Genomic DNA, 15,510 nt, shown 5'->3' on the forward strand with positions numbered 1-15,510 from the left:
TCAAGGTCTCTTGACTTTCAGTCCTGTGTTTGTCCTGGTCTCTATTCTGTAAAAGTTCTCTACATAATTTATGATCCTATTTCATTTCATCCTAATGTATGTGCTCTGTTTTAGGATGCTTGCATTTTTTTCCCACGCTAATCCTTTGTCTCTTGCACTCCCACTGAAGTCAGGTTCTAGGCCAGTGATGATTATAACAAGGCTCAGGGTTAGAAGGCACAGATATGAGTGGAGGATAGTAAAAGGGAAGGATCAGGAAGCCCCATGAAGCTAAGCATCCCTGTCCTGGGCTCGGTGAGTAGTGCCTTATGCATCATATTATTTTATGAATGTCTGTGCGTCTCCCTACTCAATTCTGAATCCCGTGAGATTAGGGACTATGTCTTATTAATTGGTATGTCTGACATAGTCTTTAGCCAGGAAATGTTATCAATAATGAATAATAAGTGAACTTTCATCTTCTTAATCCTATATTCCGTATTAACTGTCTCAGTGTCATTCCTTCCTACTTGAAACAACTCTGTGGTAATGTTTTTGATTCATTACAATTTCTACTTCCTTTTGTTATCATTATACAAATAACCATGGCTGCCTCTTATGTTTATTCAGCTTGCTTTTTTCCATAATGTGTGTAGTGGAAAATTCTGTGACCTTTGAACTTGTCCATTTTAGCCCCCCAGTCATTTTAAATTTCATGTCCTGTCTTCCAAAGTGCACCATTCTTGGTGCAGTAGAAGAACTAATATTCTGTTATTCTTCTGGAGCCACATATTCCTTTCACACTTAGTTCTTTAAACCAATTGTATTAATCCAGGTTCCCCAGAAAAACAGAACCAATAGGATGTGTGTATATACATATAGAGAGAAAGATATTTGTTATAAAGGATTGGGTTGCATGGTCATGGAGGCTGGCAAGTCTAAATCTGCACAGTGGGTTACCTGGCTGGAGCCCCAGTAGGGCCAGTAGTGCAGTTTCAGTCCTAATTCAGTCAGCTGGGGATTGCTGAGGGGAGGCCAGTGTTTTTGTTCTATTCAGGCCTTCAGCTGATTGGCTGAGATCCACCCATATTATGAAGGGCATCCTGCTTTACTCAGAGTCCACTGGTTTAAATGTTAATCTCATCTAAAAACCCCCTCACAGAAACACCCAGAAAAATGTTTGCTCAAATAGCTGGGCACCCCATGGCCCAGCCAAGTTGACACATATAATTAACTGCCATATCTGTTACTACTGAATTTTGGTATGTGGTGGTATGTGGTGCAAGGACCAGATGTAATTTAATTGTGTCTGTGCTACACTGATACCCTATAAGGCAAGCTACCCCAGTTTGCTCTAGTTCTTCATGGGTGCTGGGCCTATTATTGGCCTTTTTCACTTCCAGTAATTTAATTGTGTCTGTGCTACACTGATACCCTATAAGGCAAGGTACCCCAGTTTGCTCTAGTTCTTCATGGGTGCTGGGCCTATTATTGGCCTTTTTCACTTCCATGTGTACTTTAGAATTAGTGCATCAGGTTCCACAAAGAATCTTTTGTTGTTGTTGTTGTTGTTGTTGTTGTTGTTGTTGTTGTTGTTGTTGTTGTTGTTGTTGTTGTTGTTGTTGTTGTTGTTGTGGCTAGCTGGTATGGGGATGTGAACTCTTGACGTTGGTGTTACAACACCGTGCTCCAACCAGCTCCACAAAGACTCTTCTTAAGATTTTTGCTGGAATAGAATTAAATCATTGATGATATGGGAAGATTTGATAGCTTTCTAAGGACATTGTATATCTATTCATCGATTTAGTTGTCTTAAATATATGTTAATAAGGACTTACAGTTTATTCCATAAAGGGCTTGTTTACCTTCCTATAGATTCTGTCTACTTTATACTTTTAAATAATTTAACAGGTTATTTTTGTTCTTAAAAGTTACTTTTATATCTAACACCTGTCTAAATTCTCTTATTAATTTTACTGATTTAGCTATAAATGCTTTGGGGAGTTCTATGAGGGCAGTCATACCTGGAAATAATGACAGTTTTGTTAATCTTCTCTTCCGACCTTTATGCTTTTTTTTTTCTTGTCAGTGACAAGGTCTTCCTATTTACAATGCAGTGTTGAATGGGGGTGGTGATAGAGGCATCTTTTTATTATTCCTGATCTTAAAGGAAATGCTTTTAATAGTTCATCACTAAGTATGACGTTTGCTGTAAATTTTTAATGTATGTTTTTTAATCAGGTCAAGGAAGATCGCCTTCTATTTCTAGTCTGTCAAGTTATACCAAATGGATGTTGAATTTTCTTCATCCATTGAGACGATGAAATGGTTTTTTTCTTTAATTATTAATGTTGCATATTTTATATATATATATATATATAAATTTCAAATATTAAATGAACCTTTCATTCCTAGAATAAACCAAATTTGGCACTCATTATCTTTTGTACGAATAACTGGATTTTGCTAATTAGTTTCCTCAGGTTTTAAGGAGGATTTTTCCATCTTTGCAACAACAATGACAAAAGAGATTATTAGCAACATAAAGTAAATAAGAGAGGATTCTTTATTTTGGATATAGTCTATAATGGTTTATGTAACAGTAGAATAATTTGTGTACTCAAAATTGAGTAGAACTCACCTGTGAAACTGTTTGAGCCTGTTGCTTATTGGTGGGGTTTTTAACTACAAATTTAATTTTGTTTTAATTAATACAGAATTGTTTTGGTTTTCTATTTCTTCTTAAACGAGTTTTAATAAAAGTTATACCTCTGCAAGTTTCTCTATTTTATCTGTGTCTTTAAATGGATCGGTATAAAGTTGGTCATAGTAACCTACTAATTCTATCTTCAGCGTGTATACTTAAAATCTTTTTCATTTCTTTTTCTTTTTTTCTAAATCTTAGCATAGTTTGCAAATTTTGTTAGTCTTCATGGACCAACTTTGGGCTTTGTTGATGCTCTCTACTTTTTTGCATGTGCTTATAAACTGTTCTTCCTCCTTTTGCTTAGTTCTTGGATTCTGTAGAACTTTACATGGGAGCAAGCATGCAGACTCAGCAATGCTTTTTTTTTTTTTTTTTTTTTCAGTCTAGCCCTTTAGTTGTTCCAGTCGCGAGATTCTCTCAGTGTTTTAGTCTACACTATTCCCAGAAATACTCATCTGAATATACTTTATTGTGTTCCCACATGCCGTCATTGGTTTCATTGGTCTGGATGGAGCCCATGCATCAGTGTTGGTGTTTTTTTTTTTTTTTTTTTTTTTTGGCTGGGAAGGGGATCACAACCCTCGGCAAGGTGTGGTCTGCACCAGGCTCAGCCAGTGAGTGCACCGGCCATCCCTATATAGGATCCGAACCCGCGGCCTCGGTGCTACCAGCTGCTGTACCCCTTGGCTTGGTGTCATCCGCACCACGCTCAGCCAGTGAGCGCATCGGCCATCCCTATATAGGATCTAAACCCGCAGCCTCAGCGCTGCCAGCGCCACACTTTCCTGAGTGAGCCATGGGACCAGTCTGGCATCATTTTTTAAAAGCATCTTATAAGACTTTATATTTAACCAATGCTGCCAGCTACTGGTTTAAAAGCACAAAATGTAGGGCTACCTTCCCAAAAAGTGACAATGACTTGCTTTTCTTTGAGATCTTTATCAATTAGAGTATGCATTTTTATGCGATTATTCTTTTTATCTCTTCTTATTTCAGGTAACTGCTGGTGTTCCTCTTAAGAAAGAATATACAGAGGAGGTAAGAGGAACTCTTTAGAAGAATCATTCAAATCCGTTTAATCCCTGGCTTACAGATGACATTCAATTAGTGAATGAGCCTCTTAGAAAAGTGCTTTTCTAAGAATCCAAGAGATAATAGGTGGGGTAAGAGATAAAGTCCATTCATTTAAGTCTTAAATCCCAAGAAGAAATGGATGTAGGCTTTATCTATTGTTCTCTACCCCCAAGGCAGCCATCAGAGCTCAAGGTCCCTAGGACCGAAATAAATATGAAGCTTATACCCATGTATTCTTTCGGTTTGGAAAAGACTGCCTTTTGGAAGATACCAAATTGGCTCTTTTCTGTAAATAGACTTTGATTTACTGACAGCAGTACCTCTTAGCTCCTACAGGTGGCACCAGGGATTTGAGCCGGGAGCAGCTGGACAGGGCCCCTCACCATACCCAGCCTTGTGCCTTTTATCCACCAGTCTGTAGCACGTGAGCAGGTTGCATAGGTCCTGGCAGCCAGTCCACAGAAGAAATAAATAGCTGCCAGGTTCAACACCTACATATGCATTGGCTTCAGAATAATTTTAGAAATAATTTTGAAAATGAACCTCCTCCTTCTGCAGCCATCTTTCTTGGAGGAAAAAGTGATTTATGGTCTTCTCCAAAAGCTACTAGGACAATAAAGTGAGGAAAGGTGGAAGCCAAACCTGCCTGAGTGGTGCTGCCCATTTAGTTCGGTGGGGCTGGTAGGAGGCAGTACACAGGGGTCTGGTTTTCTTACAGAACATCCAGCTGGTGGCGGATGGCTGCTGTAACCTGCAGAAGCAAATTCAGATCACTCAGCTCTTCGGTGTTCCCGTTGTGGTGGCTCTGAATGTCTTCAAGTAAGTCAAACCTCTGACTTTAAATGTGGTCGTATCACTGGGCCACCCTGTGAACTATATTTGTGTCTTGAGGGTATTTGGTCTTCTCTGCTTCATCTAAAAGTATACAGAAATATTCAGCTCTTTGTATTTGTTTGTTTGGTTTGGTTTCGTTTTAGCAGACGTGTTTTCAAAATGTTATTAGGGAAATGAAATCTGTATAGTGAGTTACCATTTCCTTGGCTTTTTTTTTTTTTTTTAATTCCACCCAGCATGTCTGTCTGAAAGACTGAGAATGATCAAAGGGACATGTTATGGAATTTTCTTGATAAAACCCTTAACAACTGGAAATATTTGAGTCATGTTGGAGGGGTTTTTTTTTTCCATGCTTTTCTTTAAGTCTGATTTATTTAAACACGATGTGACCACTTTTGATGTTTAAAATGTATTCAGTGTTAGGGAGTGAAGTTCTGTACAAATGGTTAGTCTTTCTTTAAAAACATCACTAAATGAATGCAGATGCAAAACCACGAGCATTTTCACCACCAGGACTGACACCCGCGCTGAGATTGACTTGGTGTGTGAGCTCGCAAAGCAGGCTGGTGCCTTCGATGCGGTCCCCTGCTATCACTGGTCGGTTGGTGGAAGAGGGTCAGTAGACTTGGCTCGGGCTGTGAGAGAAGCTGCAAGTCAAAGAAGCCGTTTCCAATTCCTGTATGAAGTTCAGGTAAGGCATAATAACGAGCTACAACAATAGTGCCCACGCTTCTTGCACCTTAACTCCGTGCCAGGCCAGTGCTGACAGCTGTGCGTACAGCTTGTCCCATTTAGTCCTCACAGCAACCCCACAGACCAGGAAACTGAAGATGAATGAGGCTAAGCCATCCATCAAGGTCATGTTGCAAAGGGCAGACCCTGGCCCCTTGCCCCAAAGCCTGTGCTCTTGAAGACTACACTCTACTTCCAAATAGCAGGCGTAAGTGAGGGGGTGCTTTGGAGAACAGGGTTCAACAGCCAACATTTTCAGGGATTGCACAGGAATGAGACTTTTGAGCTATTTGATAGAGCTTGTGAAATCATGGGAAGTATTTTCTTTGTCCATTTCTGCTATGGTTCTTTTCCTTCTTTGGGGTTTTCTTAAGCTATGTATAGTATATATACCTTTTTTCATTGCAGTAAATAAAATACACATTATGTAAAATTTACCATCTTAACCATTTTTAAGTGCACAGTTCAGTTATTAAGCACATTCACATTATTGTGTACCCAGTCTCCAGAAGTCTTTTTATCTTTTTTTTTTTTTTTTTCCTTTTTGTCCTTTTTCGTGACCGGCAACGGATTGCAACCCTCAGTGTCGTGCCCGTACCAGACCAGGACCGGCAATGGGATCGCAACCCTCGGTGTCGCGCCCGCACCTCGCTCAGCCAGTGAGCAGCCAGTCTGTACGTGGGATCCGAACCCTCGGCGGGAGCGCCGCCGCACTCCCAAGCGGCACACTGTAGCAGTGCGCCACCGGGCCGGCCCCGAAGTCTTTTTATCTTGCAAAACTGAAACTCTGCACCCCTTACATAGTAACTCCCCATTCACCCTCCCCACAGCGCATGACAGCCACCATCTACTTTCTGACTCTATGAATATGACTGCTTTAGATACTTCATACCAGTGGAATCATACGGCAGTATTAGTCTTTTTGTGACTGGGTTATTTTGCTTACCATAATGTTCATGCATATTGTAGCATGTGTCAGAATTTCCTTCCTTTTTAAGGCCGAATAATATTTCACTGTATCCATATACTACATTTTATTTATCCTTTCATCTGTTAACAGACACTTGGGTTGCCTCCACCTCTTGGCTATTGTAAATAATGCTGCAAATATCTCTTCAAGACCCTATTTTCAGTTCTTTTGAATATGTGAGGGTACTTCAAAAAGTTTGTGGAAAAATAGAATTGAAGATAATACGAATCTTTCCATGAACTTTTTGAAGTACCCTCGTATATTCAGACGTGGAATTGCTGGATTGTCTAGTATATTTTTTAAACACACCTAGATGATGAGCCTTCAGTCAGAACATCTGAATTTCCCAGGAAAACCTCAGACAGTTCATCCTGGCACCCACCTCCCAACTGCATTCTGCATTTTGTGGCTCTAGTTCTGGATCTCGGATCTGTCCTCACAGGTAGTCCATGATCACCAGAGAGCTTGGCCTTCAAACCAATACAGATTCTATGGGTCTTTTTCTCAGATGTCACAAACAATAACGTCACTCCTCTTTCCTGTTTGGTGGCATAAGGGAAGAAGAGAAAACACGTAAGTGAAGGGAGGGCACAGCAGCATGATCTGTGAGGCTGGAGTCGCATCAGCAGGAGCATGGGGCTGTCACTGAGGCTGCACTTGAGGGAGGGCTTTGTGTGTGCCACGTGTGTTGGCACCTTGGTATACTTGAACTTATTCAGTTCTGACAGCCTTACTGGGTAGGAACTGGTGATATCCTCCCATTTTATAAATAAGAACAACAGCACAAAGAGATGAGGTAAGTTGCCCTGAGTCCCATGGCCAGAATGAGGCAGAGCTGGAAGAGCATCTGGAATGATGGATGACATCGTCTCTGTGCTGCAGAGCTCAGTACTGTGTTCAAAAGTGTGTGAAGGAGGGGAGGGGGTGACAGACAGCTTAAGAGGGCAGTGACCAAGTGATCCACCTGAAGAGGAAGGACAGCAGGAACAGGCAGAGAATCCCTGCCTGTGAGGGACGTCATCGGCACTCAGAAAATGTTTGTGGAAGGAAGGACTTGAGGAATGAATTGGAGTGGTTGGCTCAGTATATGTTTGTTGTGTTGAAAGGACATTTTACTAATGAAGGACTAGAATATTCTGGGTTACAGAGGTGATCAGGATCAACAGGGGAAGGAGATTTGGGGTCAAAATAAAGAAAAATGTTCTAATTGGAAGCCGTGAGTTCTCCGGCACTGGAGATGTTAAGCATAAAATAGAGGCAGCCCTGAGGTGGGCGTGTTAGAGGGTTGAAACCAACTTGGGGGACGGGGGGTGCCTGAGCTGACCCCGTCTGTATTCCTGTGCCTTGGTTTCGGGTGAGGTGCACCAGGGTGTCTGCATTGCCTGGCTCAGCCCACGGCCGCTCCACACAAACCACTGTCAGGAGATTCGTCCTCTATACCCACCACCTTCTGATCGTGAGCCTCCCGCTCTACGTGGCACGGGCAGGTATTTTAATGAATAATTTCACAATGTGTGGCTCTTTTCAAGGAAAGCATCCCAGGTGAAAAGAAGGTCAGTAAACAGAAGAAACAGAAGAAATGTTTCAGAGTTATGCCGTCTTAGACAACACTAACCCTGAGATGAACCCTTTCCCTTTCCACTGATATTTTAATTTTTTTTTTTTAATTCCCATTCTTCATGGAGATAATGCTGTTAAAATGTCTGCTCTCCCATGGAAAGGGGAAAAATTTATAATAATGTAGTCGAGAGCTCTATATTTGCAAGGTGGCCCCAAGGCTAGGATTCTTGCCTCCTTTGCCAACATAACTCTCCCTGTTCTTGCAACCCAGAAATTAAATTTGGGCCACATAATTGTTTGTTAGATAATCAGCATCTCAGCCTCTTGCAACATGACAGTTTGTGAAAAGAGCTGTTGCTGCTTTGGGTTCCCTTTTTCCAGTCTCCCTAGTAGCTGCACTCCTCACACTAGCAAGACAAGCTTAGAGAACGTGGGCGCATTTACTGTCTTGTCTTATGACCATGTAAAAATCTGAATTCATCGGTGCACTCAATAGTAGAGCACAAACATTTTTTTTCTCCCCCTCTAACTTTTTGCATTCTGTGCTGGTAAAACTTTACAGACTAAGTCACGGTTTTCTTGCAGCCCTTTTTTTCCACTTTATTTTTTTCCCCTTTGTTTTTTTCCCCATGACTAATCCTTTGGTGCTGGGTAGTTAGATAGGCGTGGGATTGTTCTACAGAAAAAAGAAGTTATAAATGTTTTTGGGTAAATCACTGTCCTGCCTTTGATTTTCAGTGCAAACTGGGCTTCCGTGCCTTTTCCTATCTCCCCAGACTTTATTTCCCCAAGAATGAATTCAGTACAGTATTAATGACATCTTATTTCCTGCTCCCCCCGCCACCCCCAACCCCTTGTGTTGTTTTGGAGCACAGGGCATGATTGCTTTGTGTGTGATGTAGCAATTGTCTCAGTGCCCCCAAGGGAAGAGGGACAGCTAGAGACAAGTAGAAACACCTGACTCCAAGCCGCTGGGAGGCCAGGCAACTCAGTGGGCTGGGCTTTGTGATGACAGCCCTCATGTAAAGCAAGAAACAAACCGCTCTTGTGACATGAGCATCTCTGCTGAACTTTACAGAAAGCGGCGTTAACCAGCCACTGTTATGTAGAGAACAGTACCACATCTCTTTCTACCAGAATAGCTTCTAATTCAAGAGTAGGCAACTTTTGATTGTGATACCAGCGGCACTAGTTAATTCATTCAGAATAAAAATTTTAAAGTATGGAACAAGATGTAGCAGTCTAATTGCTCAAAAGAAGTTTATGGTGTGAAAATTACTTAAACTTGAAATACAGTGGGTGATTTCCTCTCAACCCTTTAGGGTGATTGCCGTTCCCTTTAAGAAGCTGTTAGGGGGCCGGCCCGGTGGCGCACTACTATAGTGCGCCGCTTGGGAAGCGCGGCGGCCCTCCCGCCGAGGGTTCGGATCCCACATACAGACCGGTTCCCGCTCACTGGCTGAGCGAGGCGCGGGAGCAACACCGAGGGCTGCGATCCTGTTGCCGGTCCCGGTCCGGTACAGGGGCGACACTGAGGGTTGCGATCCGTTGCCGGACACGGAAAAAAAAGACAAAAAAAAAAAAAGAAGCTGTTAGAATTAACCTCCCCCCGAATCATCTTCTCTTTGACTTTTTCTTTTCTGATTTTACTTTTGACAATTATATCTCTACAGTCAACTAATATAAATGTCTTCATATCTGCCAGCACATATGGAAATATTATAACTGAGATAAAAACTGATGTGTGTTTATACTTTATTAGCTGAGAAATCCCTCGTTCCTACATTCTCTCAGGCATGCCTCACCGAAGCCCACCTGATGTGTGGGCTCAGCTCTGCAGAGTAGGTGGGAAGGTGCCGGACTTCCCCATAACTAATGGACACTTGGTGTGAGAAGTGACATACATAGTTAAAAGGCTAAATTTGAGGCCATGCAGAACTGAGTTCAAATCTTAACTAGGCCTCCTGCTACAGGTATAAATTTGGGCAATCTAATCTCTGAGCCTCAGTTTGCTTATCTATATGGTGGTGTCTTACACTATCTTCTCCAAATTGCTGTGAGGACCAAATGAAATATCTCAGAGTGAGATGCTGGCACCTAGAGAGCTAGCAATCAGTGTTAACTCTTCCTCCTGTCAAGTTCACTGTGGAAAGAGAGTGGGCCTCCTGAATTCACCTTCAAGAATTCTCTTGAAAGTCAAGGTAACTTTTTCAAACTCTAGGGTTGGTTTCTTGCTCAAGTGAGTTAAACCCAGGAATTAGAGACCAGGGCTCCTAATATGCCAAGAAATTAAACCAAGACATCTGACATTATTCCTTCTCAGTGAGAATGGGGAGCCATTAGTGGTATCATAACAGGTCATTTTTGCCAAGAAGGACGTATGGCACTGAAAAGTCTGCTTGCAGTTCTGAGTCTGAGCATCGTTTGTCACATCAGGAGTTGGGGTTGGAAGTATCTCCATTTCCTTCCTCTCTAACCTTGCAAACATTTCGAGGTGTAACCTTGACAGCAAGACAGGATGGCGTTTGTTTTTATTAAAAGGTCTTTCCTGTTCCTCGCATGAAGCTGTTCTCTGGATCACAGTGGAGGCTGGATGAAGGGAGCCCAAAACATGCCGTGAAGACAGCCCAGGGCCACAGCCGGCACCACCAATTTCCAAACTATTACACCTTCACTGTCCAGATGTTGAAGGGTGTCTTCTCCCCTGCTGGTCTGTTTTAAGGCAGAGTGTGTTTGCTGGGTTTTTTGTTCTGGTTGGTTGTTGAGAAATTATTTTGTATTAAAGATTCAAACTTGAACATATGCCATTTGTTGGTAGAGTTTTGAAATTTACCTTTTAACTAGACTTAGGACATTGGTAACCAGAGCCTCAAAATTTAGATAAATAAATAAATTAAAATGCATGTGTACATATATTTTTGTACCTATGTGTATATAGTGGGAGTTTTTTTATTGTGATAAAAATATACATAACATAAAATTTCTCACTTTAACTTTTTTTTAAAATTTTATCTATTAAATCAAAATTGATTATGCATATTTTGGGGGTTCAACACTGAGATATGTTGATCAAATCAATATTACTAGCATATATATTGTTACAACTCATAATTATTCTTTATGCTCCTTGTCCAATCTCTCCCCACCCCCCTCCCCCCTCTAATTACCCTAGATCTCTTTTCTCCTTCTGAAAGAGTAATGGTTACTCTGTTGATTTGTTGCCTAGATGATCTGCCCAACTGAGAGGTATGATCAGGTCCCCCAATATTATCATAGAGCAGATGCTTCCTCTGTCACTCTGAAATGGGCTTTGTGGAGAGAAACATCCTCTTCTTTTCTTTATCTCTGCTGGTGACTCTCCTTGTGTCAGTGCACTCCAGTGGTTGGCAGACCATCTGCGTGCTGGTTGTGGTGTCTAGCCACTTTCACGGCAGCCGTGGTTATTGTGGTGGCTGGGTGGGCCACCCACATGGAGGTGATGTTTTTGGCATTTTCCTTGGCACTGGCAGTGTGCCTGGTCCCCGGCTCCATACCTCAGGTCCCTAGGCAGGCCCTGAGGCACTGGCATGGTGTGCCTGGTTCTGGGGGGGGGGTCCTCATCCACAGCTCCAAGCCCTGGGCCACCAGGTGGGGCCCCGAGGTGCTGGCAGTGTGCCTGGATGTGGGAGTGGGGTCCAGTCACCATCTCAATGCCTCGGGTCCCCAGGCGGTCCCCAAGGCACTGGTGTAGTGTTCCTGGATGTTGGAGTGGGGTCTGGTCCCCGGCTCCAAGCCTCCAGTTCCCAGGCAAGCCCCAAGGTGCTGGTGGTGTGCCTGGGCTAGAACTAATTTTTTGTCCTCTGCTTACTTCTAAAACTGGGGAACTTCCTGTGGGGAATCAGGACTTGAGCTGTGTGGTTGAGCTAAATTGCTGCTTTGCTGCTGTTTCCCTAGGGAAGGCTTTTTGTGCAGCTCAGGGTTTGATGGTTGACCTTATAGGTACTTCTGGCTCTCCAGAGACCTGGTGGATCTGGGAACTCTGATCTGGGCCTGAGTTTTTCATCAAACTACACCCCATAAGGTTCTGCATTCCCAACCAGTCTCCTCTGAGTGGTCCTGTGCTGATTGGGGGGCTGGTTGGCTGTCCTTGCTTTGTCCCAGTGGTCTCCTGGTGGGCCCATCTCCCCCACTGCCCATGCTCCAAACACTTGCCAAGGAACAGGCCATGCATCGGTCCCTTGCAATTACTCACCAGCCTCTGAATGGCTCCTTTTTTTCAGTTGTTCTGGCTCCTCGTTCCTGCATGGGTCCATGGGAACCCTATTAGTGATCTGCTGTCCTGGGGGCCACTAAGGGTCTCTTCTCCCCTGCCACCTCCAAGCAACTCCATCTGAAGGGCACAGCTGTGACTTCTACCGGCTCCTGCTCCATGTGCTCAGCAGCTCCAGCCTTAAGGTGGCCATGGCCCGAAACGCTCAGAGCAGTTTTTTCTTTCTCTCATTGTGGTTTCTCCCGCCTTCATGCACTTTGTAGGTCTCTCCTCCTCTTCCCCTGAGCTCCAGCAGCCCCAGCTTGGCTGACGTTACCTTTTTATAGCTGTAAATTGGTTGATTTGTGGGAGAGAGTGACGCTGGGGACTGTCTATTCCACCATCTTGACCAGAACTCCTCACTTTAACCATTTTTAAATGTACAGTTTGTGGCATTAAGTACATTCACATTGTACATGTAGTGTTTAATAGAGTTTTAAAACTTAAAATGATATTTATGTGCAAGTCTATGTCTTTTATATTTCACAGTAACTGAAAAAAAACACTGTAGAGAGAAAGTTGTTCCTTCTTTTCATTGTCCCGTTTTTAGATGATGACCTCGCTGGCTCTTGTGCCCACCTACCCTTTCTTCATCTCTCTCCTTGCCCTTTTCTGTGCATTGGAATGTTTGAAGTGTTCTATGGAAAGCTGCCTTATACTTGCCAGTCAGTTAAGTATCTCTCTTGTAAATGTTTCTCTTCCCTCTACTCTTTAATATTCTGCTTCCTAGGTTATAATTGAGCCACTTTTAAAGAGCTTTGGTCATCCAACCTGAACTGCTTTAACAAGTCCCTCGTTAGCCTCTTCTCCCCGGCTTCCTTTTCATGATTCAACTCTGAATTCCCATTTCACCTCCACTTGACCGTACCTTCTGCGGACACACCTCAGATCTATGTCAAAACTAGATTCTTCTCCAACAGTGGCTTCTGTATTCTCCATCTAGTCTCCTCTGGCCTGCAATAAATCGCATACCTCCCCAGCCTAATGGGTGCCTCATTCATCTGTGTTAGATAGTCTCAAGAGATTGAACCTGCTGCGAGAGCCAGCCCAGCTTCCTCAAAGTGTCCTACTCGTCATGTGTGATTCTGGCAAAGCACGCCCAGCTGTTTCCTTTGTGGCGGAAATAGCCCTTGATGAGAAAAAAACAGTAGTCTATATTTGTTTCACTTGTACACATCACAAGGGTTCCTATAATGTCACTTAAATGCTTTCTTATAATATGAAAAATGGAATGTCACTATGATGGAAGTTTCTAGAAATGCCTTAACTCATCTAAAATTATGAGAGATTGAAAAATGATGAATTATCAAAGTCTCACCACGTGTTGGCCAGTTGCCTTCTCCCACCCACTCCATCCATCCCCAGGCTTTCTGTCTTAAATTCAGATGAGATGAGACCATTGTGGTAGGGAGAGTATCCATTTTCTCAACCTAAAAGCAGGCTCTTGAAGGACATTATTTAAATATTATTCACAGGTGTAAACATTAAAGGTACCACATATAATAGACCACTTCAAGAGAGAAAACTGAAACATTAGGATTTTGGGGGTAGCACTCAAACCGCACACGGTTCTAGTCACCCCAGTATCTGAGAGGTTGGGGGATTTGTTTTGAGTAATAACTTTTTGTCAGAAAACGATTTCTTTTTCCTTTCATGTTTGTAGTTTACTCTGCTCTGGAGTGAGATTTTTGATCTTAGACCAGAAGGCTTTTCTTTGGAAGCACATCTCCAATTGATCAATGGGCAAAAGATGGCTTCTGTTCTACCATCAAGAAAAAGAGCCACTTGTAAAGTACAAGGGGTCCCTGCACATGAAAGCAGAAGCAGACTACACCTTGTGTTCATTCATGTTGTTCTGATAACAGATCAGAGTTCCTAAGTCAGGTTTGCAGAAGAGACACAAGCAGATGCGTTGTAAAAATGCGTTGTAAAAATGTGTGAGAGTTAGGGCCAGCAGAGTGCTCGGGCCACTGTCAGCCCTTCCCCCTCACTTGGGTGAGAAGAGATCTTTAAAATCACCTCTTTCTAATTTATTTCTTTCTTTTGACATTGCTGTAGTGCTCTATTTGAGAGTCATAAAAGATCACCCACGTGAATTCCTCATTGTCTTCATCTCACATGCACAGATGCATATTGTCTAGCTGTGAGCCTTTTTTTCATTTCCGAGACTCCAGTTATCTCCACCACACACCACAGTTGCCTTAGGAGGGTGAGATTCCTCCAGGAGTCTGCAGAGTTAACTTGTTGCTCAGGGCCAGTGAGCTCATGGAAGTCAGCACGTACACCTTGGGTAGCTCAGATGTGTTGATCTCCAGCCAAGGATATGCTTTGTGTCGAGATACAGGGGCCTGTTGTTCTCAGAAACAACAGTGGATCTGCCCCTGTGACACCAGCTGGTGTGTCTGTAATACAACTCTGTGCACTTTGTGTAGTATGGTCAGTCTAAATTAACATCAACAGTTTCATGTTGTACTTTTATTTGAAGAACAGGAAAGGCTATTTGCCAACCTATACTTGTAGATCATTTAAAATTTATGCTTCATTTAAATACAAAATAGGAATTGAAATAATTACTGTGTGTCCAGAGATTTCTATTCAACCTCCAAATTTATTAACTGATTTTTCTCTTTACATATTATATACGCATTGAAATACATTTCGCCAATATCACAGCATAGGAACATTTAATGTACGTGAATTCAATTCTATGGCCTTGGAAAAACAAAAGAACTGTATTTTTCTTTCAGTGTGGCCCCCGATGCATCCCAAGGACTTCATTTGGTATGGGGCTGAAGAAACAGCAATGTGTTCCAACACTTCCACAACACTACAGGCTTAAGGGATAGGAGAGTGTTGATAGGAGAGTGTTATGCGGTATTTGTGGGGGTTTTCTAAAAGATTTTCAAAGCTGCTGACTTTAGAATCTGACCTCCAAGTAAGACAAGACATCACCACATTGCGCATCTTTATTTTCTTTTATTTCTATCAGCTTCATTTTTAAGCTTATGCTCGATTTCACTTTATTTGTCCTCTTTTTTTGTTGTTGGCTGGCCAGTACAGGAATCCAAACCCTCGACCCTGGTGTTATCAGTACCACGCTCTCCCAAGTGAGCTAACTGGCCAGCCCTATTCTGTCCATTTTTTTAATCACAAGAAAATAATTTAAAAATTTAAGTAACTGCTCTTCTGGAATTTTTTTTTTTGTCTTTTGTCTTTTTCCGTGTCCGGCAACGGAACGCAACCCTCAGTGTTGCCCCCGTACCGGACCAGGGACCGGCTACGGGATCGCAACCCTCGGTGTTGCTCCCGCGCCTCGCTCAGCCAGTGAGCGGGAACCGGTCCGTATGTGGGATCCGAACCCTCGGG

General features: G+C 42.7%; 1 protein-coding gene across 1 annotated transcript in view; it reads left to right on the forward strand.

The window, feature by feature from the left end:
- Window positions 1-15,510, forward strand: part of MTHFD1L (methylenetetrahydrofolate dehydrogenase (NADP+ dependent) 1-like) — a 180,215-nt gene that overhangs the window by 94,359 nt on the left and 70,346 nt on the right. Inside the window, exons 16-18 of the mRNA XM_008566485.1 lie at window positions 3,683-3,724; window positions 4,479-4,579; window positions 5,108-5,285. Of these exons, the coding sequence (XP_008564707.1) occupies window positions 3,683-3,724; window positions 4,479-4,579; window positions 5,108-5,285 (321 nt within the window). The remainder of the gene's footprint in view (window positions 1-3,682; window positions 3,725-4,478; window positions 4,580-5,107; window positions 5,286-15,510) is intronic.

Source organism: Galeopterus variegatus, unplaced genomic scaffold (assembly GCF_000696425.1).
Source record: "Galeopterus variegatus unplaced genomic scaffold, G_variegatus-3.0.2 Scaffold245, whole genome shotgun sequence".
NCBI classification, from domain to species: Eukaryota; Metazoa; Chordata; class Mammalia; order Dermoptera; family Cynocephalidae; genus Galeopterus; species Galeopterus variegatus.